The sequence below is a fragment of the Halichoerus grypus genome, chromosome 2 (genome assembly GCF_964656455.1).
Source record: "Halichoerus grypus chromosome 2, mHalGry1.hap1.1, whole genome shotgun sequence".
Lineage (NCBI taxonomy): Eukaryota > Metazoa > Chordata > Mammalia > Carnivora > Phocidae > Halichoerus > Halichoerus grypus.
In genome coordinates this window covers 152,138,012-152,163,612 of record NC_135713.1, presented here as the reverse complement: position 1 = coordinate 152,163,612, position 25,601 = coordinate 152,138,012, and the positions used below count along the sequence as shown (strand labels likewise).

The window sequence follows — 25,601 nt, the reverse complement described above, 5'->3', positions numbered from 1 at the left end:
ACTGTGTTCCTGGTAGCTCAAGAATACTCTCACCGCAGGTTTCCTCTAGCAAAGGCCTCACATCCCAGTTCGAGCGGTCACCTCCTCAAGCCTTCCCAGGTCGCTCTGAAGAACAGCTGACCATTGTCTCCTTGGGATTCCCTCTATATCTAGTCCCTATCTCTATCACATCTTCAGTCGAACCCTATGCACTTATTTCTGAGTTGGTTTAAACTTGTTTGTCCCTTCCCGATGCATTATAAAATCCTTGTTTGGGGGACTGTATCTTGTCTTTGCATCCCTAACGCTTAGCACACAGTGATTGGAACACAGTGAGGGCGAAATAAATACTTGCTAAATGATTAAAGGCACAACACGATTCTAATTTCTGTGCTACTATATATTCATCTCTACAACTCAATTTCTTATCTTAGTTCAGGAATCCGAAGTTTTCCCTCTACTACCCTTACTCCACAACATTTTTTCCTATTTCGAATTTCCTCAGCATTTGGATATCAAATCTTGTGCTAATCTATGTTGCCTTTGCCTTTTGGTACTGCCTTGAAATTACCCTTTAACCTTTCATTGTATGCACGATCAGCAAGAACGCGGCTGTAAAATCTACAGCCGGAGTTACGGACGCTCGTAAGAGTCGATACACGCATGTGGACGATTAAGCCCCGCGCGTGCGCGCCAGGCTTTTTTTTTTTTTTTTTTTCTCTTTGGAGCGTGCGCACCGAGAAAGACAAAGGTGGGGAAAGTGACCAAGCAGTCATCCAGGCGCATGCCCATCCCTAAGTTGCCCCAGCCCCGGGACGCTCACGGCGGGGAAGTGGGTGTGGCCTGACCAGGAGCAGCAGAAATCCAATCCGACTGAGTGGGCTCGGCCCCTCCCTCCGCACGATTGGTTAGCTCTCAGTGTTGTGGGGCGGGGAAAGGAAGAGATGTGGGCGGTGGAGTGGGGGGGTGGCGAAGAAAGAGAGCCATCTCGTTCTGCGCAAGCGCGAGCAAGCGACCAGGAGGGGGCGCGCGAGAGCGAAAGGGAGTGTGGAAGCCCTGATGTGCTGGCGAGCGCGAGCTGGGTCGCCAGCCTTGACGCCTGCGCCGTGGCCCTCGGGGCCCCGCGCGCGGCGGGCGGGTGCCCGGTGCGCCTGCGCAGTAGGCGGCGGCGGCGGCAGGGGGAGGTGGAGGCCGTGGAGAGGCAGCGGCAGCAGCGGGTCCCGGGACTGAGGCAGCAGCGGGGGCGGCGGCAGGCGGAAGCTGAGGTGACGAAGGCAGCGGCGGCGGCGGCCGTTTCCCTCACGGTGGCGGAGACCAAGGCGGCGGCGGCGGACGGGGAGCGGCCCGGCCCCGGCCCCCTGCTCGTCGGCTGTGGCAGGGCCGCGGTGGGGCCGGCCCGGCTCCCGCCCCCCGCGGCTCCCCCTCCGGCTCCTCCCCCGGGGAGACGCCGGGGGCCTGGCCCGGCCCGGACTCAGAGCGCCGCTGCAGCCGCCGCCGGGGCAGTCGGAGGCGGCGGCGGCGGCGCCATGGGCGGCCTGGCCTCCGGGGGGGACGTGGAGCCGGGACTGCCCGTCGAGGTGCGCGGCTCCAACGGGGCCTTCTACAAGGTGAGGCGGTGCGTCGGCCGGGGACACCCGCGTGCGGCCCCCTCCCCCCGCCGGGGAGGGGGCAGCGGGGCGGGCCCGTGCTGCTCGAGCCGAGTCCCGGCCCTCCGAGCCCTAGAGCCACGCTCCCGCCCGCGTCCCCCCGGGGGAGCTCTGCGAGTGAAGCCCCTTCCTCGTGCCTTCGGCGCCTCCTGGTTACACCTGCTCTCAGCCCCCTCCCCCGCCTCGGAGAGAACGAACATCGGGGCATTATTGTGCTCGGATCGGCGCCCGCCTCCCCCCGCCTCCTCCCCCCGCGGGGAGACCCCATTTTCCCAGCTTCTCGTTGACTTTTCTCGTTCTCCCCGCGGAAGACATACCTTAGACCCTAATCACGTCCCCCCGCCACGGTCCAAGCACATGGAGAATTCTCTTTATTCTTCCCTATTATCCCCTCGGGAAGGCCGTCCCATATTAGATCCTTTTATCTTCCTCGGAGAGGCCTCTGCTCCGGAAGCCTCACCCCACTTTCGTGCTGCATCTCTGCTCCCAACCCAAGGAGAAACGGTCAGAATCCATTTATGACATCTGCTATCTTTGACCTCAGCAACTCCGGGCTGTAAGCAGGCGAGCTGCCTCGCAGCCGTAAGGTGGCATCTTTCCCCCAGGCTCGCACCGCACCCCTCATCCCAAGGCCAGCCGGTCGACCATTCTGCGGGCTGCGCTCCTTTTTGTATCGCTTTGACCTCAGCTGTCTTTAGATCGTTCCTGTAGGTTCTTCCTCGGGAGCCTGGTAAGCCTCCCGTTCCTAATCTCCAAGTGGGGGGATCCCATGAGGTCTCGTGAAGGATTGCCACTTCTAGAACACTTCTGGCCGGCTCCCTCCGTCTGGGAACCTGATGGCCTTTTTTTTGAAGAAGGGGGTTTGTCTTTAAGGGTGCTCGTTCACCTCAGCTCTTCCCTTGCCCAGGATTTGGGTCCACAGAGCTCCTTCTCCTACCACCTTGCGAATCCATTATCTGGGACACTGTTTTCCCTTTGGGGTGAAGCCAGAGGGAGACCCCTCTTGCCTCTCAGGAATTTTTCTTTGTTATTCTTGAACCTCTTTGGACTTCATGCCTGGAATTGTGGCAGAGACTTTCCTGATTTCCGTCTGCCTTCATTTTCCCCTGAGGAGCCAGAGCAGATGCCTTCTTACCCCATGGGAGGAGAAGAGCCCCCTTTCTTTCGCTTCTTTTGGGCCTTTTCTCCTGTAGAAGATCTCTCCGCCTTCATGCCCTTGGAAATGACTTTCTCCAACTCTTTTCCCGTGAAGTCCTGTAACGGGAAGGGTCTCGTCTTTGCCCTTGTAGTGGAAGGTTTCTGCCCTGGCTCCAGCTGGTAAGTTGAGTGTAGTGATTTTTTTTACCCACCCTAAAAGCCTGTTGGTTTCTGCCTTGCTTCGCTCACCAGATTTCTTTCTCTTCAGTGCCTGTGGCCACCCTTGTCCCTTTATCTTAACTTGTCCTGTCAACCTAAGTCTTCAGCTTTTTATCCTAAAACTTGTGTGCCCTCCGGGAACCACCTTATTCCGAGTCTGAAGGAAGCTCCCGACTGATCTCTTCTGTCATCTTTTCTGCATACTTTTCTAACTCAGAAGACTTTTTCTTCTAGCCTGCCTCCGTAGCATTTGTTTTCTTTGGCTAAAGTCTCTAATTCCTTTCTGATTCTGATAGAGTACGTTTGTCTCTTGTATCCTTTTTCCTCAAACTTGGGTTATCTCCGTTGAAATACCCTTCTTCATAAGATTTTGGCCTCATTTCCCCCCAGTATCTTGTCCTTCATCTGGGTGTGTCCCACCCCTCACCTCTAGGTTCCAAGAAAAGCGATTCTTAAATTGAGTTTGAGATTGAGATATGATGTTTGCTTTTGTTCTAGGAAGCATAGGCACTAAGCATAGCCGGGAAAGATCGGTATCCAGTTCAGATTAACTGTGTGGGACGGATGGGAAGGGAGATGTCTTCCTTTCCACATATACATGTCCGACACAGAATCTCTCTCAGAATCTTTCCCTTTTCCCCTGTGGGCTATGGCAGTGACAGACTTGGGTGAATTAGGGACAGGATGCTCAGAAAGTAGAGTTTGGAGTTGAGCTGAAAGCCAGGTGATGTGGATTTTGTGTTCTGGGCACGTTAGCATTTTCTGCCTCATGGCTCATTTGAAAACAACAATAAATCCCTAAATTCAGACTAATCTTTCTTCAACTTTTAGTGCCATGTAGATACTTACCATTCTGACCTTGCTACTGATTTAGTATTCATGACTCAGCAAACTTTGGTGTGGGTCAAGGAATGTTTACATTGCTTCTAGAATATAAATTTGGGAAGGCCCCTTTCTCCTCTCTCAGAATTGGGTCCTGTTGTTCATTTTCTTCCACGATAGCACTGCACATGGCAGATCTGGGGTCTCTGTTATCCTGCAGCTATCCCACCGACTCTTCCTGTCCTGCTGGTACCTAGATGTATCTTACTCTTTAAGTCGTACTCTCCCAAATGAAATATCTGTTCACCTTTCAGGGCACAATCATCCAACTTTCCGGACCTTAAGTGGATATCCACATTCCCATTCCTGTCTTGAGGAATATCGCATCCTCAGCTTCGACCTGTGGTTTTTACCCAGACCCCTCCTGCTTTTCTCCTAGAACTCCCTCCTTTCTTTTGAGATCCCAGGATTAGAAGATAGGGCGGAGGTGGGGACTAATTTCATATCTAATAATTTAAGGAACCTGAGTATCTAGAAACCTTGGGCCGCTCTCCCTCTCTCTGGTCCTAGGCCCTGTAAGCCAAAGCCAGGATATGCCACAGCCACTGAATTGAGTCATTCTTTGGATCTGGTTGGCTTTCTAGAGATTGACTCACCTGCTCCTGCCCTCACCTGCTTCTCTCCTTAATGAGCATGGACTGAGCAGAACTAGGAGCTCACTTTCTACCACTGGTGTCTCTGGAGGAAAAATATGGGTGATGTGGGTGAAGTTAAGGAGCAGAGACTGGACTGGAATACGAAGTTGAGGAGAAAGCTTGTGCTGCAGAATATGGGAAGGAAAAAGACCCTAGAAGTGTAAGAGCGTGTGGCGTATGGTTGAACTGAGTAATGTGAGGGAAAACTCCATTCTGAGCTCTGCATTTCTGCTTTGGGGCTGGATCACGGTAGCTGGAGAAAACGGGGTGGTAGTGCTACCTCTGCCTGAGGGCCAACCCTAACATGTTGGGGGAGAATCGGATTAGAGCCCCGGACATGTCCTTTGTGAAGGAGTTTACCTGGGAGTGGGAATCTCTTCACAAAGGAGGCAGACAAGTGATTCTCTTCTAACTCCTCCACTCCTTTTATCTCATCCCTGAGATGTTTTGAGAAAAGCTAACTCTCAAACTATTTTTCAAGTTTGGAGATAGACATTTTGGGGAAAGAATTGGATAAAGTCAGCAGAAGAAGCTGGTTGAAATGTTTCTAGAAATCCAAACAGACCCTCATAAAGGGAGAAAACAAGAGGAGAGGGATGCCATGTTCGCGGTTATGGGAGGCAGGAGGAGGACGCTCAATGAGGAGCTAAGAGAAGAACCCAAAAAGGAAGAAGGACTGGGGCAAATAGTGAGGAGCAAAAGTGCAGAGTAGTGGGCAGCGTACAGGTGCATCTGAACGAAGAGTGGAGGAAACCTGGGGAATGGCCGAGGAAAGGAAAGCACGGAGGAGGAGGAGGGGGCCAGGTGCCAGGAGGACACCTTGGGCTGTAGTAAAGCTCTGGGTCGTGAGCTGGCAGAACAAGATCTGATTCTGAAAGAAGAGCAGATGGCCAGCTGGTACCAAGAGTAAAATTTGGGTTTAGATTTTCCCACCGTGAGGAGATAGCAGTATGGTAAATTTACGTGTGACCAGTTCGTTGAGGTGGGAATGACACAGGTGTGCGTTTGTCGTGTTTTCTCTCCTACGCTCAGCTGCTGTGCCTCGCTGCAGGGCTCAAAAATGGTTCTTGTGTGTTAGCCTTTTGGAACACCTACTTTTTTTATTTTAAAGATTTATTTAATTGAGGGGGGAAGGCAGAGAGAGAGAATCCCAAGCAGACTCCCTGCAGACTCCCCGCTGAGCGCGGAGCCCAACACCCGGCTCCCCACGACCCCAAGACCATGACCTGAGCCGAAACCAAGAGTCAGACACTCAACCAGTGGAGCCACCCAAGTGCCCCAATCCCTCGTTTTTTGTTAACAGCTTTATTGAGATATAAACAATGAAGTACATGCATTCAAAGTATAGTTTGATAGGTTTTTGACGTAGATACCCGTTTACATATCCCTGTAGATACATGTCATACCATCACCACAATTAAGATCTTTCCATCACTCCCAAAAGTTCTGTCGACCACCTATCTGCTTTCTGTCAGTAATACATTAATTTGTACTTCCTGAATTTGACAAAAGTGAAAAGGCAGTTCAGTAGAGAAAGGGTAGTCTTTTCAACAAATGGTGTTCAAGCTGGCTATCCGTGGGTAAAAAACGAGCTTTGATCATATCTTGCACCATATACAAAACTTAAAGCAGATCATAGATCTAAGTGTAAAATAAAAACTATGAAACTTGTAGAAGAAATAGGAGAAAGCTTTGTGGTGTTGGATTAGGCAAAGATTTCTTAGATAGGAAACCAAAAGCTCAGTTATAAAAGAACAAATCGATAAACTGGACTTTCAGAATTAGCAATCCCTAATTTTGAGTATGTGAAAATTAGAGAAGGTGGAAAAATTGGGAGCATAGGATTGAGCACATAGCTTTGGCTTCTTCAGTGGGGACACAGACAGTAGGAAGTGGATGAGCTGTTCAGTCATCCCTGTTCTCTCCCACATCGTCATCTCAATTTGGGCGTCTTTTTGTCTTTTTCAGATTCATAGTAGTGTGTCATAAGTCCAGCATTAAGAAATCTCACATCTCTGAAGTCCTGATTTTTCCTTCTGTAAATTGTGGTCATCGTTTTGAACCTCATCAGTGTTCTGAGTATTCATCTAGGACCCAGGCATGAAGGGCCCAAGTTTGCTCAGGCCTCTTGCTGTGGTTGGGGAGCTAGACCCTTCTCTCTCTTGGCGGATCCTGATGTCCTCTAGGTGTCCCAGGACAGCCTCACACTGTCTCATGGGATATTCTTAGCCTTGCTGAATGTGGTTGGTATTTTAATTGAACTCTGGCAAGTTGCTCAGCATAACGGGAGGCTGACAGACAGGGAGGCCCCTGTGGGAGCCTTAGTAGACCCATCAGTTTCCAGGCTGTTCTCGTGCAGGTGATGTTTCCCCCTTCTGTTGAATTTGTCTCATCTTAGTTCTAGATTTTGCCACTTCTCTTTCCATGTCAATATCATTTCCTTTGTCTCTACCTCAACGTTCATGTCTTTTCCCCAGCACAGGTTTTTCTGGCCCTATTTTAGATTGCTTGTGTCCCAGTCTAAAACTCGAGGTAATGGTCTCTGTCTCTGTTCCCTTGATGGTGGTAAATTGTCATTTTCTTTTTTTCTTTCTTTTTCTTTTTTTTTTTCTTACTTGGTTCTACAATCCATTCTAGGGCTTTGTGAAGGATGTCCATGAAGACTCTGTTACCATCTACTTTGAAAACAAGTAAGACCTTGGGAATAGAGAATCCAGCATACTAGATCCTAGAAGGGGGGTGGAGAAGAGGGGGCGGCTGAGTCCTATGAGGCATGTAATAGGTGGGGAGAGCCAGAGCTTTGGGTGGTCAACTTAGGTGGATCCCAGGAGAGGAACGGGCTGAAATTTGGTGAGGGTGGGGGACTTTTGACCTAGTATTAGATTCTAGCAAGAGAGAAGACACTGCTCTGGAGCAGGGCCTGGGATTTAGCCTCTAATCACCAGGGAAGGTGGAAGTTGCCCGGCAGAGGCAGTAACCCCTTCCTGAAGAAATGGACAACCACGTTAGCCCGAATAGCTTTCATGTCACTGTTTCCCTTGGCAGCTGGCAGAGTGAGAGGCAGATTCCTTTTGGGGATGTCCGGCTACCACCTCCAGCTGACTATAATAAAGAGATCACAGAAGGGGACGAGGTGGAGGTAAGGGCCACGGGCTCCACCCTTTCTAAATGTCACTTTGCCCAGGATTGCGTCTCCCTTGCCCTGATACTAGTACCCTAGGCTCCTCGCCGGTTTGTTCAGTCTCCTTCCTCCCCGCGCTAAGCTACTGTGCCCAGCCTGGTAGGCTGTGGAAGAGAGAAATGCACTGGTTCCCTGTCTGTCGCTGTTGGGATCAAACTCCAGGGAGCTTCCCAGTTTTAGGGGAGTCACTTTCTCTCTGTTTATGGTGACAGCACCCTCTGGTTTTGTTTTTGTTTTTTAAGATTTTATTTATTTATTTGACAGACAGACACAGTGAGAGAGGGAACACAAGCAGGAGTAGTGGGAGAGGGAGAAGCAGGCTTCCCGCGGAGCAGGGAGCCCGATGCGGGGCTCGATCATAGGACCCTGGGATCATGACCTGAGCCGAAGGCAGACGCTTAACGACTGAGCCACCCAGGCGCCCCCACCCTCTGGTTTTTAATCCACTCCTTCCTTGAGTTTTCTTTGTTTCTATGTAATGTGCCTCCCAAGTGTCTGAATGCCTGTTCTGGTCTGATGTTTTTGGTGGTCCTCAGTATCTCTTTTATTTTCACCTTCAGGTATATTCTCGAGCCAACGAGCAGGAACCTTGTGGCTGGTGGCTGGCCCGGGTGCGGATGATGAAGGGAGATGTGAGTGATGGGAGGCACACGTCCTAGTCAATGAAAGCGGGGAGGCAGACGCTCCGGTCATCCACACTTGTTTCTTCCCTTCTCTCTTTCTGCCAGTTCTATGTCATCGAATACGCCGCCTGCGATGCCACTTACAACGAGATTGTGACCCTGGAACGGCTCCGGCCAGTGAATCCCAATCCCCTGGCAACCAAAGGCAGCTTCTTCAAGGTTACCATGGCTGTGCCTGAGGATCTGAGAGAGGCGTGAGTTAGGGATGTTGGGGTGGGGGCCCCCTTGACAGTCCTCCTATCTGCCCTTCTTCTCCCAGGCCCCACTCCTACTGTCAGTCTTCCCTCCGGTTCCCTTGGGCTTCCAGAGCCCTTCTGGCTCCCAGTTCCTCGCTTTATTCATCCCTGTTCTCTCACTGCAGTCCTTCCTCTTTTCTCATTTTTGTGGTCCCTGTCTCTCCCCCGAACCTTTGCCCGCTACACTGTGCCCACTGAGCACTCTTCTCTTTCTCGGCAGCTGCTCCAACGAAAACGTCCATAAAGAGTTCAAGAAAGCATTGGGAGCGAACTGCATCTTTCTCAACATCACAAATAGTGAGCTCTTCATTCTGGTGAGTTACCTGCCTGACTTGCACCCAAACCCCTGCAGCGATTTTTCCTTCTCCCTTTTGAACTCCTTTGCAGAAAGGAAGGAGCTCAGATGTGCTTCTATTTATTTGTCAAAGAAGGCTTTTTATGGCTCCTAACCCCTGTGGGCCCAGGTAGCCCCACGTTTCCTTAGTCTTCCCTCATGTCTGACCTTAATTTATTTTTTTTAGCCTGGCCATCATATCACAGTCTGGGCTGGACCCTCCCTTGTGTATTTGGACTCTCAGAAAATAGACTGTACAGTTCTCACCTCTGTCAGCTGCCTAAAATCACGTCCCTCAGTTGCCCAGGTGGTAGGCCCTTGTGAGACTGATGATGATTTTCTTCCTCTCGCTTCATTTCTTAACTCCTATCCTTTTCCAAAGACTCAGGTATCCTGATTCCCAGCTCCTGGCTCTTCCCCAGTGTGTATTCAAAGTCCGTTTTAATGACTTTTCCATTGGTTTCTTCCCAGTCGACCACAGAAGCTCCTGTGAAGCGGGCATCCCTGCTGGGTGACATGCATTTCCGAAGCCTGCGCACCAAACTGCTACTCATGTCCCGCAATGAAGAAGCTACCAAGCACCTAGAGGTAAATTTGGGCTCTACTTTTTGCTGCTGAATGGTATTGTTGTCATCCCCCCTTCCCGTCCCATCCTCCACCCATGCTCTTGTGTTTACAGAACAGAAAGACTAAGGTCTTTCTGGGCCATTAAACCTGGGTCTGCTATTTTATCCCAGACTCCTCCAGATGGCAGAGCTCCATCATGTTATAATAGTACAGTTGTTTTCCAATTTTTTTCTTAACCATGGGACCCTTTGATCAAGTGAAATTTTACTTGAAAGCACGATGCCTAAAACAGATCAATCAGAGCAGCTCTGTCTAAAAGTGGAAGAGGCGGGTGTGGCCCTGACCTCCACTGGCCTCCCCCAGATCACCTCTGAGAATCAAACTGCTTTGCAGGGTATATTTGAGAACCATTTGTACGCTGGAAAGACCACTGGACTTGAAATCCCAAGTCTCGCTTTGTCAAATACTGACCTTCGGCAGAGCATTTGGTTTCACTGAGCTTTATCTCTGTCTGTGAGAACGAAGTAGTTAGACTAGAATATTTCTACGAGGTCTTTTTGAGTTCTGATGTCTTAAGGTGGTCAGATTCCCTTTTCTTAGGTGTCATACCGTTCTACACAAGTAGGGTGTGTGTGCGTCCATCCATTTCCATTTATCAAGAGAACTTTTGGGGAGGCTCTTCTCTGAGCCTGTGCAAATTGTGGAGCATGGTGATCTTTCACTTCTCCAGGGATGCCACTACTCAGGGCACCGGCAGTTAAAAATTCACCCTTACCCCGAGATGGTATGAAGTATGTCTGCTCCGGTTCCCAATGAGCAGATTCCCTGGTGGCCGAAGCTAGATTTCAGCTCTCCTAGGCCCTGGTTTATTGATCAGTGTGGTGAAGAGTGCCAGATCTGGGGCGCCTGGGGGGCTCAGTCGGCTGAGCATCTGACTCTTGGTTTTGGCTTAGGTCCTGATCTCAGGGTCGTGAGATCGAGCCCCGAGTCATACTCCATGCTCAGCGCAGAGCCTGCTCAAGAGTCTCTGTCCTTCCTTCTCGTGCACGCTCCCTCTGCCCTCTCGTTCTCTCAAATAAATAAAATCTCTTAAAACGTGCAGATAGCTAAGTTAGCCGTATGTGCAAAGTCTGTTTTTGAGAGAGCTTGTTCTTTTTTTTTTTCCTATTTTTTTTAAATTACTTTGAGATATTGCCTGTGTAAAGGAAAAGGATAACAAAACAGGTAGTACCCTTGTACCCATCAGGCAGTTTAAGAAATTCAGCCCTTGGCAAACTTCTCTAGAGGATGTTTGTAAATCATTGTGCATCCTCCCTCCCTCCCTCAGTTATTTTGAACACCCAGTGTAGTCCCTTTTTGTCTGCTTTTTCTTCTTGCCTCATGTAAGCGCTTGCCGTAATATAGTCCCTTCTGTCTTGTAAGTAGGAGTAGTGGACTGGAATCGGGAATGTCCCCTTTCAGATAGCTCTCCTGTTTGGTGCTTCTACCTAGGACTCCCTCTTCCAGAACCTTCCCCGTCTTCCTGCCCTTGTGCCCAGCTATCTAAGGCCTGGCCGAGAAATGAAGTGGCAGTGTGTTGTTCCATAATGGGCTCCTTTTATGCTTTTCTCAGCCCCTTGCTTTCTGTTCATTATTTTGGGAGCTGATACTAGTTTGGTTAAGGTAATCATAGTTCCTTACTTTTGCATTTATTTTGTGAAAGGGTTTTTCACACCTTATTTAATCCTTATTTAATCATTAATATAACCTTATTTAATCTCCTGAGAGTTTGGGGGCGGGGTAAGTCCGGTGTAATCGTTCAGCAGATGACAGAATAGAGACCCTGAGAGTGTGTTGTGTTTAGGATCACATAACCAGATAGTGTTAGAACCACATCCAGAACTGTGGTGGCTCCAGCCCAAACTCTGCCCTCACGTGCTTCCCCTCCCCGCCAAGCCATTGGTGTTTGCCAGGTAGGGGTGGACGGAAAGTTTCCTGAATTCTCTGTACAGGTCCCCGTGGTCGGATCCAGGGTGGTTCTGGCTTGTTTTCACACATGTTTCTCTCCTTGAAGTCCTGCAGTGTCAGGTACCTGGGACAGGTGTCTGGGGTTCCACCACCACAAACCCCACTGTGCCTTTTCCTTTCAGACAAGTAAGCAGTTGGCAGCCGCCTTTCAGGAGGAGTTCACCGTGCGAGAAGACCTGATGGGACTGGCCATTGGGACTCACGGTGCCAACATCCAGCAGGCCCGGAAAGTACCCGGGGTGACGGCCATCGAGTTGGGTGAAGAGACCTGCACTTTCCGCATCTATGGGGAGGTCAGCGAAAGACAGCTGTGGTTTTAGGTCCCTTGGGGGTAGAGCGAGGCGAGTGTTCGGTGGGCGTCCCTCCCTGACTTTTGGTGGCAGCACACTTTCCCAAAGGCAGAGAGAAGCAGGAGGATCAGGGTCTGAGTAACAACCCCCCTCCTCTCCTCATAGACTCCTGAGGCATGCCGACAGGCCCGGAGCTACCTTGAGTTTTCGGAGGACTCCGTGCAAGTGCCCAGGAACCTTGTTGGTGAGTTGCGGGTGTGTACGCATAGGAGAGAGTATGGGGGGGCCAGGTGTGAGATCCCCTAAAGCTGTTCTGGGCTCGGCAGCCTCCCGGGGACTTCCAATTTCATGAAGACAGAGCAGTCTGTCAGAAGAGTGACAAAAATGGAAGAACAGATTTCTCTGGATTGTAGTATTTTGTTCTGAGAACTCACGAGAAACTTAGAAGCAAGAGAATAATTAAACAGAATCCATATATAGGAGCTGGAAGACTGTTTATCTTACCTGTTTTTACTCTTAAAAAAAAAAAAGCCTAATTCTTCCTTTACCCATTCAGGCAAAGTGATTGGAAAGAACGGGAAAGTGATCCAGGAGATTGTGGATAAATCTGGTGTGGTGAGGGTTCGAGTAGAAGGTGATAATGACAAGAAGAACCCCAGGGAGGAGGTATGGGGCAGCTGCATCTAGAGACTGGTTTCCAGAAGCAGATGGCATTGTTCTCTTGTTCTTCTCTGGGGGCTGGGATTTCTAGAGGGCGGAGGATGGGGGTTCCTGGGGGGTGGGGGATGGGAACTTCTGAGTCCCCCTAGTAATGCAGAGCCCAGAATGATCCCGCTGGGTGAGCTTCCACAGGAGGCAGGGTGGAGTTGGTACTTGCCTTGACTCTCCCGCTAACTGCGCCGTCCTCTCTGCTCTGCAGGGGATGGTTCCTTTCATATTCGTGGGTACCCGGGAGAGTATTAGCAACGCCCAGGCCCTGCTGGAATACCATCTCTCCTACCTGCAGGTACCCAGGCCGGAAGCCGGGGAGCGGAAGGGTGTGGGTGTAGCAAGGAGGCCGAGGCTGCTGGCGGATGAAGTTAGGAGCAGTGGTGCCCAGTTTGAGGAGAACGGAAACCACGGAGTGGAGATTTGGGGCTGTGGGGTTGGATCCCGTAATGTTCCTCGTTTAGCCAGTGTCTTTCTCCCGTTCCTGAGAGTTTAGGTCGCTAGGGGTGGTCAGGGCTAAGAAGCACGAGTGAGGGAGGAGTGTTTGTGGATCTCGTCACTCCTTCGGTACCTCTCTCCATCTTCTGCCCGACCAGGAGGTGGAGCAGCTCCGCTTAGAGAGGCTGCAGATTGATGAGCAGCTTCGGCAGATTGGGCTGGGCTTCCGCCCTCCCGGGAGTGGGCGGGGCAGCGGTGGCAGCGACAAGGCCGGATACACCACGGACGAGAGCTCCTCGTCCTCCCTCCACGCTACGCGAACCTACGGGGGCAGCTACGGGGGCCGCGGCCGGGGCCGGAGGACAGGCGGTCCCGCCTATGGTAAGATGACCGTGGGCCTTGTGGGGAGAGGCACAGGCCTGGGTGGAATCTCGAGGAAAGGGTGACACCCACATTGAAGGTGGGACTGGCTGGGGGATGGATCCTGGGGTGGGGTGCTGACCCGGATTGAAGCCCACCGTGTCCTTCAGGCCCCAGCTCGGACCCATCCACAGCTTCTGAGACCGAGTCAGAGAAGAGGGAGGAGCCCAACCGAGCTGGGCCAGGTGACCGGGATCCCCCAACCCGGGGGGAAGAAAGCCGGAGGCGGCCGATTGGGGGCCGGGGTAGGGGACCCCCACCTGCCCCCCGGCCCACCACGAGATACAACGCTTCATCTATCAGCTCAGGTACCAGTATCAGACGGCTGGGTTTGTGGATGCAGGCCAAAAGGAAGGATGATGGACGCCCGATAACCACCTTCTCTTCTTCTGACCAGTGCTGAAAGATCCAGACAGCAATCCCTACAGCCTACTGGACACATCTGAACCAGAGCCCCCAGTTGACTCAGAGCCTGGGGAACCCCCCCCAGCAAGTGCCAGGCGCCGCCGCTCCCGCCGCCGCCGCACGGATGAGGACCGGACTGTCATGGATGGAGGCCTGGAATCTGATGGGCCCAGCATGACAGAGAATGGTCTGGGTAAGGGCTGTGCCTGGGGCCTGAGAAGGGAGAGCTGGGCAGGAACTGAGGTACGGGGCATTAGATGCACCACTTGGGTCTTCTGTGCCCCGCAGAAGATGAGTCAAGACCCCAGCGTCGGAACCGGAGCCGCCGCCGCCGTAACCGTGGGAACCGGACGGATGGTTCCATCAGTGGAGACCGTCAGCCAGGTCAGCGAACACTGGGTGCCGGCATCCTTCCCCAGAGTTGAGAGAACGGGGTGCCTTTTGGTGGGGGTTGGGGCTCGGTGGGTGTCCAGGAGCTGGATACCCGCTTCCTTCTGAAACTCTCGGTCCTCTGCCTCGCGCAGTGACCGTGGCGGACTATATCTCCCGAGCCGAGTCGCAGAGCCGCCAGCGGCCCCCCCTGGAACGCACTAAAGCCTCAGAGGACTCTCTTCCAGGACAGAAGGTAGGCAGGCGGGGTGTCGTTTACCCCACCGCGTTTCCTCCAGGGCCGGGGGGCGCAGGGAATTCGCAGAGAAGCCTGTGTCCGATGGAGTTTAGGCTGCGTGTGGAATAGAGAAGGTTTGGCTAGGACAGGGAAGTTTGGTTCGGACTTTCCGGGTGCCTGTAAGAGCCCCTAGAGCGGCAGGTCAGCCGCCAGGAGCACTAGGATGGCGGGGGGATGGCATTACCTGGATCTCTGCTGACCGGCTTCCTTCCTTCCTCTCCCGTTTTTCCCCACTTCCCCTCAGGGCGACTCTGTCAGCAAGCTTCCTAAGGGCCCCTCAGAGAATGGGGAGCTCTCCGCCCCCTTGGAGTTGGGTAGTTTGGTGAACGGGGTTTCATAAAACCTCCAGCCTGCATCCCTCCCTTCTCCATCTCGCTTGCTGCCCAACACCATGGCCCTCCCAGGCCCGACTGACCTGCGCTGGAGCTGCTCTTATCTAGGGGGGAGGGGGGTGGCACAGCAGCTTGGGTCCCCCCTCAACCTCCAGGAGCTAGTGGAGGGGTGTGTAACAGGGTCATACCCCCCCCTCTTGTCCACCCTTCCCCAGGGTGAGGGAGCCTCTCTCCTTCCCCATCAGACTGGATGTGCCTTTATCCTCTAATGCCCCGATCTCTCTGAACACCCCCATTCTCCGCCTGCTGGTGCGGGGTGCTCCTTGACCCACCCGGATTTGACAGTTCAGGGGGGCTCCCCTGCTATCCCTCCTCCCATCCTGTACCCCCCATTTCTGGGGCCTCATCACTGTGGAAGACGGGGATAGTAAGGGTATACGTGGGTGGGAGGCATGGGGAAGGTTTTGGAGTAGAACCAGGGGTGTGTATGAAGGGGGGTGACAAGGTCCCCTGGGGGAGGGGGGGACCAACCTTGTCTGGTGGATGAGAAGGCGTATTTATTTTTCACTGTACAGTATTTAAAAAGAGAATAAAAAAATCCAAATGGCTCTGTGGTTCCTGCACCTTCCTTGTCCGCAGTTGGGTCCAGCAGTTTCTCTAGGATTGACCTGTCCAGGCCTTGTTTCCTGTTTCTCCCCACCTGGCTTCTCTGGTGTTCCAGAGATTGTCCACTTCTGGGAATTCCTGGCATTCCTCTGTTCCCCCCGGTCCAGGTCCCTTTCTAGTCCGGAGGCCAGTGGCCTGTGGCCTGTGGCTTGCTGCTTCTCCCCTCCCCCAGGTGTGCCGGTAGAGGGAGCGGGGCCCCTCCTCTCCCCTGAGTCACCGCGGGCTAGGTAGGGCTGCCCCGGGCCGGAGCCGTTCCTGCTCAGAGCTGAGAGGCAAGGCCGGCCGCCTAATCCGATTACCCGAGGCCTGGGGCTTGGGCCGGGCCTGGGGCTGAATGGGGAGCCGGGCTCCCTGGAGACAGCCTCTGAGACTTAGGCGTCCGGCCCTCGCTGCTGCTGGCTCTCTGCGCTGGGTCCAGGCCGCTTCTCAGGCACCCACACTGCTGACCGCTGGGCCCTGGGGGGTGGGGGCCCAGGGGAGCCCGGGCTTCGGGCTCCCTGCCTTCAGACTCAGGTTTGCAGATGGCACCTGCGGTGGAGAAACCGAGGTTTGGGGGCTGGAGTTGGGAGGGCTTAAGTTTTCTCACCTGGAGGAAGGGGCTGAATCACCACCTAAGCACCTGCTGGGATGACTCAGGAAACAAAAATGGACTGCCCTCTGACTGTCTTGGCCCAGGGGCAGGTCAGGGCTTTGAGGAGCAATAGGCACAAGAAAAGGGTTTGGGGTAGGGGGTGGGGTGTTCCCAACTTCCTCCTAGCTCAATTGTGACCCTGAGGGCTTTTGATTCCCCAGTGCTTGATCCCATTGTGCAAAGGAATTGACTTTAAATTGCCAAAGCTCCCGAAGGGAGGGGAAGGCGTTCAGAGCTCCTGGGGCTGGAAAGGCTTGACATCTGGGTCTTGGGTGGGGAGGGGGCGTGGTGCCCCGAGGGGAGTGGTGGGGGCTGGGAACAGGACACCTGGGTTTGCCTAGGGGAGGGGGGCGTTGGCGCCCGTCAGGAGGCGCGGTCTGCGGGGAGGGAGTGGGGAGGAGTCTGGTTAAAAGCTGTTCCCGGGTCTGGCCCACCCGCCAGCCACAGACGCTGAGGCCAGGTGAGAGGGGAGGTGGCGGCCGGGCCCCGGGACTGCCCGGGACTGCTCGGAGGCCGGGCGCGCCTCGGCGGAAGGCGGGCTGGGCCGGGCACCTGGCGGCATCCGGGAGCGGCGGGCGCAGTGTGCGCGGTGCCGGGGTACCGGGCAGCGGGGCGGGCGCCGGCTCTCCAAAGTGCCTGATTGGTTGGGAGCAGGGGCTCCGTTCTCAGGACTCTGAACTTGGGGACGACACCCACTTCTCTAAGGACACGAGTTCTCTGGAACGACTGCAGACTGGGAAGACCCTTGCGTTTTAGGGACACCGGGTGTGGGCATCGACGTTCCGCTTTGGAGGGGAGGGCGCGGAGGACGCCCTCTCAAGGCTTCCCTCCACCACCGCCCCCCCACGCCCCCATGGCGCTTCCTGGCCCTTCACACGCCCAGGTCTGGAGCCTGGAGCCTCCTGCTCCCACGGCTCCTGCCAACCCGTCCCCGGGCTGCCCGGAGCAGGAGGGCGCCGGGAGCGCGGGGGCGTCCGGGGGGCTCCCCCTGGAGAAGGTGAAGCGGCCCATGAACGCGTTCATGGTGTGGAGCTCCGCGCAGCGCCGCCAGATGGCGCAGCAGAACCCGAAGATGCACAACTCGGAGATCTCCAAGCGCCTGGGCGCGCAGTGGAAGCTGCTGGGCGAGGACGAGAAGCGGCCCTTCGTGGAGGAGGCCAAGCGGCTCCGGGCCCGGCACCTGCGCGACTACCCCGACTACAAGTACCGGCCTCGGCGCAAGGCCAAGAGCTCGGGCACCGGGCCGCCCCACTTCGGCCCGGGGAGCGGCGGCGTGGCTGCCGGCGGGCCGGTCTGGGGGCCCGGGTACGCGACCACGCAGGGGAGCAGAAGCTTTGGGTACCAGCCGCCCAGCTACTCTGCAGCCTACCTGCCCGGCGGATACGGGTGAGCGCCTGGGGGGGCGGGCTGAGGCTCCGGCAGGGTCCACTCCGGGGGGACCTGGGGTGGGGGGTGTTAGCGCCCCCCGGCCGGCCAGTGCCCCGCCGGGGGGGGGAGCGTTCTGGTGGCCCCGGGGTTCCCTGGAGGCCGTTTCCATCCCAGCCCGGCAGTGGCGGCCCCCAGGATGCGATCCTGTTCTAGTTACCCGAATTTCCCGTTTCCTCCCCGCTTCTGGCCCTCCTGTGACCCGGCTTCCCCTCCCTGCCCGCGGGGCAAGGAGAGGCCCGGCCCGACTCGGCCCCTTCCTGGCCTGCCGAAAACAGGCGCGACACGCAAGCCCGTTCCAGAGCGTGCCCTGACACGGCCGCGCCCCGGTTCCCAAGCCGCCGCGGGGTCTGGTCCCCAACCTGCGCTACCCACTGGGGCCCGGACAGCCAGGGACCGGTGGCCGGGTGACGGCAGGTTCTACCTCTGGGGCCAGAGGTGCTCCCACCCACCCCCACCTGTGCGTGGGGGGCGCCGCCGGCACCTCCCAGCCCGGGGACGGGCTCTAACCCCAGTGTCTCTCTCTTTGCAGCTCTTCGCACTGTAAACCAGAGGCCTCCCCGCCGAGCTCCCTCCCTCCGAGTAACCCCAGGCTCCAGGGAGAGCTGCTCCCCCAGTACAGCCCCTGCCTCCCCCCAAGCTCTCCCACCCCGTACAGCCCTCCCCTGCTGGGGCCCCCCCTGCCCCTGACCCACCTCTAACCCTCGTGGACATGGACCTCCCAGGAAGGGCTCCCCCTCCTTTGTCTTCACCCTGAACCCCCCACCCAGGCTGCAAACTCTTCTTTAGAACTGTGTTGGACCCCAGTTCAGAGGAGGCCTGGGCCACGGTCCCCCTCCCCCCCTCCCCCTCCGCCCCACAAAACACATTTTTTTTTGTAGGATGAACACGGTTTTTACAATTAAACCCTGTCTCGGAGTCTTTATTGCCCCGTGTCCGTTCCCCCCTCACGGCAGCAGGAACCAGCAGTCTCCACTCCCTTCCGCCTGGACCTGCCAGAGCAGGAACCTCCTCACCCCACCCTGGGGCCCTGCCTGAGTCATTCTCCCGCCCCCCCGCCCCCCACCCAGCACTGGGGGCCTGGAGACCGTCCCACCCAGGCTCGGGGAGGGGGGCAGCCCCAAGCCCCCAGTTGCTTCCACCGGCAGCTCTGCCCTCCAGGGCCACAGGGAAATGGGGGGAGGGGGAGGGCAGGGCCGACTTGGGCCCCAGAAAACCTATAGCTGGGAATGGCCGCTGGAGGAGGAGTCTGGGGCGAACGATTCAGTGAGTTAACCTTCTGCGCACAGGGCAGGAGTGTCGGCCTGAAAGCCCTACCCCCGTGCTCTCCCAGGATCCGCGGTCCCCCTAACACCCGGGCTCGAGACTTTCACAGCTGCAGAGGGAAGAAGGAGGGGTCCCACCAGCAGACCGGTTCGGGTGGGAACGACCCTGAGGCTGGGGGGACGACGGGAGACGCGGAGCTCCAGCAGCCAGCTCAGCCCTACTCTTCCTTCTCGCGGGGGGGCTTTGCGTCCCAGTAGAAGAGGAGCTGGCCAGCGATGAGGCCGTTGCAGAGCGAAGAGACCACGAAGGTGCCCGCCATGAGGGGGTCTCCGGTCTCCTGCGTGACACACGGCAGGGCTCCCAGAAAGCGTCCAGAGGAGCAGCGTGAGGTCCGCGGCGGAGCGAGGGCCGGGCTTAGTGCCCCCTAGCGGGGACAAGGGGCGCTCACCTGAACGGAGGTGAAGATCCTGGCCAAGGAGCCCCCGAAGAGCAGAAAGACGGTGACGGCTGAGAGCTGGCCCGTGTGCCCGTTCCGGTAGTTCGTGGCGGCCTGGAGCAGCTGGGGGAGAGGTTGAGAACCTTCGTTCCGCCGTCTGAGCTCCTCACACACTTGCCATCGCCCCCGCTCTGCTCACCCCCCCCCCCCAGCATCCTTCCCTCGCTCCCAGCCCTCACCCGCCCCACGACCACCGCAGGCACGTTGGAGGCCTGGAGCAGGGTGACGAGGGCCAGGGGCGTCAGTGGGGACAGCAGCAACAGCAGGGCCAGCGCATAGCACGTTAGGAAGGTAACACCTGGGGGTCAGGGAGGTAAGGAGCCCCGATGAGCCTCTCCGGTCCTCGGGCTTCCCCAGGCCGGAGTTCCCAACAGGGCCCCCAAGAGCCACCCCCCCAGCACCTTTCACGGTCTGTCCTCCGTAGTGCAAGACCAGGAAGCAGATGGTGACTGTCTGGAGCATCAGGAACAGGGCTTCACCCCAAGAGCTGCAGAGTCAAGAGTTGGGAGGGAGAAAGGCGGGCCTGGGAAGAGGCAGGGAAAGCCTCCGTGGCCCGTCCACCTGGGGCCACGGTTTGCTGATGACTCCCGGTTGTCCGCAGCCCCGACCTGCGGGGATGGACCGATGGACTCGGTCTAGATCCTGGGCATCCGTGGGATGCTCTCCTCCTCTCATCACGTCCACAGAAGATGGCCAGATTTCCAGAAGGGCTTGAGCTTTGCCTCCCTTTTACCTGCCTCGCCCTGAGCCCCACTAGACGTGTGCACATTCACCTTGGGGATCAAGGGCGGGCTCCCTCACCTGAAGGGGAAGTTGTTGGTGATGCTGTAGACCATGGTCCCCGTCAGCGCCATTAGCTCTAGCATTACTGACTGAAGGCTCAACCCTTCGGCACTCTTGGCTCTCAGGATTTTAAACACCTGCGGCAGTTTTACTAGAGAAAGGACGAGAAGGGCAGGGATGAGGAGCGAGCATCCCTCAGGAGCAGCGCACCACAGCCAGGGAGTGGACTGGGAAGCCTGTTAACTCCACTTCCGGTCAAGGGACCCACCCAGCTTCTGGCATCTCAGCTCTCCGCCCTCCTCCTGACATCAGGGAAAAGAGAAGGTACGCACCCAGCAGTGACCCAGCCACGATGCCCAGACCCAGGCCTTTGCTGAGGAGAATCTTGAGGCAGGGGACTGAGAAGAGAAAAAGGAGTAAACAGAACGGACGCCTCTGGAACCCCGCCCAGGGCTAAAGGCTCTTCATGCTGCTGTGCGTTGCCGCTGCTCCTTAAGACGTGGACAAACCCACACAAGGAAGCCCGGGGCTGTCGGGGCCTGGGCCTTCCTGCTCCCAGTCCTGTCGCTGTCCTCTGACTTTCCAAAACAGCCTTTACCATGCGGATTACATCTAAACTGCTTGGTGTGGGGCGCCTGGGTGGCTCAGTCGGTTGAGCATCTGCCTTTGGCTCAGGTTGTGATCCCAGGGTCCTGGGATCGAGCCCCGTGTCGGGCTCCCTGCTTCTCCCTCTCCCTGCAGCTCCCCCTGCTTGTGCTCTCTCCGTCCAGTAAATAAAAATCTTTGGAAGAAAAAAAAAAAACTCGTAAAGCTGAGCAATGCCCACGAGTCCTCGGATCCTTCATTCCCCTCCTCTGAGCAACCCGGGCGATCCAACCCACAGGTCTTCCCAGTGCAAGGACAGGTCTCCCGATCCACTCGCTCCTGAACCCTCTGTCCCAGGCCCCCGCTCACAGACCTCACGTTACCCTTCAGGGGCTTGCTGGGAGGCCCCGGCCCCCACAACTCCTCCAGCCCCGGGAGCCCCCACACCTCCTCCAGCCCCGGGAGCTCGGCCCAGTGGGAGTCATGAATTCGACCCAGTCGGTCCCAGGAGCACAGTGGGGAACCGGGAACGGGCAAGGGCAGGCTGGGCAGGTCTCCCACGGGACCTGGCGTCTGCAGTGGGCTTCGTGTGGACCTGCCTCGCAGACGGAGGACTGCAGGCAAGTCACCCCAGGCTTAGACCACGAGCAAGCGTGGAGGGCGGAAGGCGCCTCTGGAGGGAGCCCGATGCGGGGCTCGATCCCAGGGCCCCGGGATCATGACCCGAGCCGAAGGCAGACGCCTAACCGACTGATCTACTGAAGACTGGAACGATTTGGTCAGATTTTAACTTTGTCTTGTGCGGTTTCGAGTCTCTCCATCTTTTACTACCACAAAGCAGCAGCTGGGCCGCCGCCGCCCGCTGACCCCTCCTCGGCCTCCCGCCCAAATATGGCGAGCCCCCCTCTATGGAGGCCGAGACACTTCCGCCCCCTTCCGGAGTGATTTCCGCCCGGCTCGGCCCGGCAGGGGTCGCCGCCGCCGCGCCGCCTGGGCCGCAGTCACGCACCATTGATGGCCCGAGGGCGCTCCGGCAGAGCTTTGATAGGATGCCGAATAAAGCTCACCGTGAAGCAAGTCCCACTGGACGAAAATTTGGTCGTAGCATTCCTCAGGTAAGAGAAGCGGCACCAGCGCCCGTTTGAGCGGGCCATCTGCCTCGGCCGCCATGTTGCCAAATTAGCTTCCGCCTGTCTCTCCGGGCCGCCATTGACCGACGCTGCGCATGCGCGCTCTGGGCCCTCCGCCCCGCCCTCTTCCCCGCTCTTTCTAACGCCACCCCACCTTCAGCAGCGTGAAATAGGTCTCGGCCAGAGACCACGTTTCGGAAGCACCATCCCTGTGCGAATTTTACGGCGTGCTAAAGCTCTGCGCCTGCGCAGTTCCATCTATCGCGCCTTTGTTTACGCTCCCAGTTCGGAGGCCGCACTGAGCCTCCTGCCTTTCTGCGCTCCTCCTGCGCGGCGCCATCTTGTCTGGCCGCGGCCGACTCCACATTGTTCGAAGTTGAGAGAGAAGGAGCCTGAGTCTCCGGGAGGGCGTTCAGTGGGGGCGCCGTGGCTCCCTCTCTCCTGTTGTCTCGGCGTCTCCCGAGGGAAGGGCGTCGGCGGGAGCAGGACCGCCTGCCCCAGGCAGCCCTCCGGCGGCGCCGAGCTGCGCGCAGGCCCATGTGCCTCCCTCCCCGGCTCGCCCGGGGCCTTGGCGGCTGGGTGCGCCCGCAGCTGCTGGGCCGGGACGGGGGGACGGCCGAGGAACCCCCCAGGCCCGAGGGTTCCCTCCCACGCCGCCGGCGCCTCAGCCCTGTGCGGCCGCGGGCCGAGCCAGCAGCTCCCCTTGGGAGAGGCCGGCGTGGACAGCGATGCCCTCCGCCCCCCGCGCCGGGACCCCAGCTCGCAGCCATCCCGGTGGCGGCGGGCCTGGCCGTTACGCCCCGGTGGCCCGGCGCCCGCTGCAAGGACCACGCCGTCGGGCAGCAGTTCTTTGCCGGTTAGCGAGGTCACACGGGATGTCCGGGACGCGGTGGGGCGGGCCTCCGCCTTACCGGGCCCCCGCGGCTGGAAGGGCCGCCTCCGGCTTCCCGGCGATCGCGCCGTGGCCTGCTGGAAAGCGGGGAGCTGCCCTGGGGCGGCCCCGCACTCCCTCTGGGTACACCCCCGGGGCAGGGGCCCGGGCTGGAGGCCTGCTGTTCCTGGGGGAGCCCAGGGTGACTGGGGGTGGCGGTGAGAGTCCCTACGGCTGCCACGGCTGGGACAGGAGCGTCCCTGGTGCGGGGAGGGTTTCATCGGTGTGTTCACCCGGCCCTGGACGCCGAGGGCGGAGCGGAGCGTTCTTGTTGCTGAGGAGCACCCACAGGAGGGTGGCACCTTCCCACCCACGCTCACTGGCCGTTGCTGCCTGTTCCCCTGTGACTGCGAAACTGGTTTGGAGGGCAGGGGGTCCTGGGGCAGCCAGACGCCCCGGAAGAGGAGGACGGGGGGCGAGGCAGATGGGACACCAGCCGTGCTAGGCTTTGGGGGATGAGCCCACGAGGGCGTGTGGCCACACATGACGGTCTCGCTCCGAGACTCAACCACGGACGGCGCAGAAAGGCGTGTGACCGACACTCACGGCTTTTAATCCTGGCCAGAAGGACGGGGAAAACCGAGGGCAGAGGCTGGAGCAGGGTTTAGTATTCTGGGGCCGGGAGAGGAGAAACGGGGCACGTTTAATGAGCAGCTTAGCTCCACTGCTGTGCTTGAAGACGGAGGGGGTTGAGTGGTGAGAATGCAGGGCTCCGTGGTGTCACCTGGTATTGGGACGGATGCTCAGAGGGGCTGGTAGGCGGGTGGGCGTCTCCGGAGGATGCAGAATGTAACCAGCAGCAGGGTGAGGAGGCCGAGCGAGACCAAGCCGAGGATGAGGGGCAGCAGGTTGAACTGGTCGCTGGGACAAGAGAAACCTGGCCGAGAGGGAGGGCCGGCAGGAATCACGGTGGAGGCCGCGCCCAGGCTGAAGGAGGAGGACGGCGTGGGTGGGGGGCGTTGGGAAGTAGGAGATTGGCTAGAAGACTCGGAGCAGTAAGGAAAAGGGGAGAAGGGCAGAGTTGCGGAGGAAAGAGGACAGTTGACAGGCCTGAAAGAGGAAGGGAGGTTCTGGGCCCGACGCCTGGGGGGGGGGGGTGCTGTCCCAGCAGGCGGGGCTGTCGAGGGGGCAGGAAGAGGTCTTACTTGGCCCAAAGGCCCCCGAAGGGGGCAGCCGAGCGGCCTGTAGCCTCAGGTGGAGCAGGTCAAGACGCAAAGCCGGCGTCAGAACGACGCTTGCGTTTCTGCAGCCGAAGCTCTGGCCCAGGGGGGCTTGGAGAGCTCGAAGGGACGAATTCTGACCCGAGAAGGTCCACTCTGGAAGAGCGAGGAAGGGTCAGCTCTCCGTCCCTGTCCCCGCCCCCGGCTCTGGTCCCTTCGGGAGCCCAGACGTCCAGGGCAGGCGACGAGAGGGCAGGGTACTCACGCGCTGCCTGCGGGAAGGACACGTTGTATTCCAGAGCCAGGTAGTTCAGGTAGACCGTGCCCTGCCGTGGCTCCTGGGGACGTGACCAGAAGGCTCAGGGTGGCAGCGCACAGCCACGTGCCCGGAGCCGGAGCGCAGCCAGGGACTGGTGGGAGGAGGGCAGGCAGGGGGTGGGGGATGCGGGGGAGGTACCTGCTCGAACCCGAAGCTGAGCTGTCCGAAGGGGAAGGAGAGAAGCAGATGGGGGTGGGCGCCCTCACAGCCCCCCTGGGGCTTGGTTTTGTCGGGGTTCAGTACGGAGATGCCCCAGGCCTGTAGAAGTTGAAGTGAGAGTTCTGTGAGAACACAGCCATGCCATCCGAGGTGCCCTGTCCCCTCCACCCCGGCCCTGCCTCGCTCCCTCGCCCCTGCCGTCCTCCGCCGGCTCTTGGCTTTACCTTTCCTCCGCCCCGGGTTGGGTACACAACTCCGATCTGAATCCGGGCTTGGAGCCGGACGCAGGGCTGGGAAGCGTTGGTCCAGGTGTAGTCTCCTATGGCCTCCTGGGGCCCTGGGCTGGGACTGGGCGGGGGTGGCAGCGGCCCTGGGTGGGGGGAGCTGGTGGAGGCTTTGGGGCTGGTGGCGGTGCTGTTGCTCGTTGTTGGATGAACCGTGGTGTTTCCGTGGCGGGGGGTGGTCGGGGGCTGGTGAGTGGCCGTCGTGGGCCGGTGAGTGGCCGTCGTGGGCCGGTGAGTGGCCGTTGTGGGCCGGTGAGTGGCTGTCGTGGGCTGGTGAGCGGCCGTCGTGGGCTCATGGCTGGTGGCGCCCGCGGTGGTGGTTCCATGGCTCGTGGTCGCAGGGCTTGCTGTGCTTTCTGTCGCTGTCGGGGTCGGGGTCACCGTGAAGGATGGCAGCAGAGTGGCCGACTTTTTATGAGGACAGTCGTTCCCTGTGCCCTGGGCTTTCAGCAGAGGAGACTGGTTAGCAGCGGGTGGGCAGCTCCTCCCGGGGCCCCCTCCCCTCAGGCCGCTCTCCTTACCAGCCAGCAGCCCCACCAGGGCCCCCAAGACCACCACAGCCGGCCCCATGACAGAACGGCCTCACCCGGTCCGTCCGGGCCCGTCCCGTCTGTCCCAGCTGCTTGCTCAGCCCTAAGCCCTCTGCCTTCCTTTGGAAAAGGAGGAATTAAGCTTTTGACTTCCTGTCACTGAGACAGTCCGCCCCCCGCCTGACTCAGGCACCTCAGCCCCAGCCACCAATCCCTTAGTCACCGGACTTTTGTCATCGAGGGGATTGCCCTGGCTTCCAAGTGGGAGCCCCAGCCTCCAGAACGTCACACGTGAGAGTTTGGGGGCAGTCGATGCCATCGATGGACGGGTCTACCTCCAAGCACGTGTGGAGGCCCCCAGGATCACAGACCAGCAGGCCAGCAGCACCCCCCAGTGCTCTCAGAAGCGGGGTGTTTGAGGCGTTGTGAAAGGGCTCTTCGCCCTTCCCCTCCGTCGGGCGCTTCCTCTT

The 25,601-nt window shown here is 57.8% G+C and overlaps 4 protein-coding genes across 6 annotated transcripts; 2 read left to right on the top strand and 2 right to left on the bottom strand.

The window, feature by feature from the left end:
- The first annotated feature begins 1,141 nt into the window (after positions 1-1,141).
- FXR2 (FMR1 autosomal homolog 2) lies at positions 1,142-15,374 on the top strand. Its single transcript, XM_036066347.2, has 17 exons — positions 1,142-1,586; positions 7,136-7,188; positions 7,544-7,637; positions 8,240-8,311; positions 8,408-8,556; positions 8,819-8,912; positions 9,404-9,520; positions 11,629-11,799; positions 11,962-12,040; positions 12,353-12,462; positions 12,716-12,802; positions 13,101-13,323; positions 13,473-13,670; positions 13,760-13,960; positions 14,056-14,151; positions 14,292-14,392; positions 14,679-15,374. Exons 1-17 carry the CDS (start codon positions 1,506-1,508, stop codon positions 14,772-14,774), a joined length of 2,022 nt encoding a protein of 673 aa, XP_035922240.1. The 5' UTR covers positions 1,142-1,505; the 3' UTR covers positions 14,775-15,374.
- Positions 15,375-16,620: 1,246 nt separating this feature from the next.
- On the top strand, positions 16,621-18,394 carry SOX15 (SRY-box transcription factor 15). The gene is made up of 2 exons (XM_036066363.2): positions 16,621-17,449; positions 18,021-18,394. Exons 1-2 carry the CDS (start codon positions 16,917-16,919, stop codon positions 18,187-18,189), a joined length of 702 nt encoding a protein of 233 aa, XP_035922256.1. The 5' UTR covers positions 16,621-16,916; the 3' UTR covers positions 18,190-18,394.
- Positions 18,395-21,860, bottom strand: MPDU1 (mannose-P-dolichol utilization defect 1). 3 transcript variants are annotated; one of them, XM_036066358.2, is made up of 7 exons: positions 21,686-21,852; positions 20,366-20,431; positions 20,052-20,184; positions 19,652-19,737; positions 19,430-19,548; positions 19,203-19,313; positions 18,839-19,091 (listed from the first exon to the last, which is right to left on the bottom strand). In XM_036066358.2, exons 1-7 carry the CDS (start codon positions 21,786-21,788, stop codon positions 18,972-18,974), a joined length of 738 nt encoding a protein of 245 aa, XP_035922251.1. In that variant the 5' UTR covers positions 21,789-21,852; the 3' UTR covers positions 18,839-18,971. The 3 variants fall into 3 exon arrangements, with proteins under 3 accessions (XP_035922250.1, XP_035922252.1, XP_035922251.1); XM_036066357.2 differs by lacking the exon at positions 19,430-19,548 and having other exon boundaries at positions 18,395-19,091; positions 21,686-21,856; XM_036066359.2 differs by lacking the exons at positions 19,430-19,548; positions 20,366-20,431 and having other exon boundaries at positions 18,395-19,091; positions 21,686-21,860.
- Positions 21,861-23,211: 1,351 nt separating this feature from the next.
- On the bottom strand, positions 23,212-25,561 carry CD68 (CD68 molecule). Its single transcript, XM_036066353.2, has 6 exons — positions 25,123-25,561; positions 24,542-25,044; positions 24,297-24,416; positions 24,105-24,177; positions 23,825-23,995; positions 23,212-23,556 (listed from the first exon to the last, which is right to left on the bottom strand). Exons 1-6 carry the CDS (start codon positions 25,169-25,171, stop codon positions 23,423-23,425), a joined length of 1,050 nt encoding a protein of 349 aa, XP_035922246.1. The 5' UTR covers positions 25,172-25,561; the 3' UTR covers positions 23,212-23,422.
- Between the last annotated feature and the right edge of the window lie 40 nt (positions 25,562-25,601).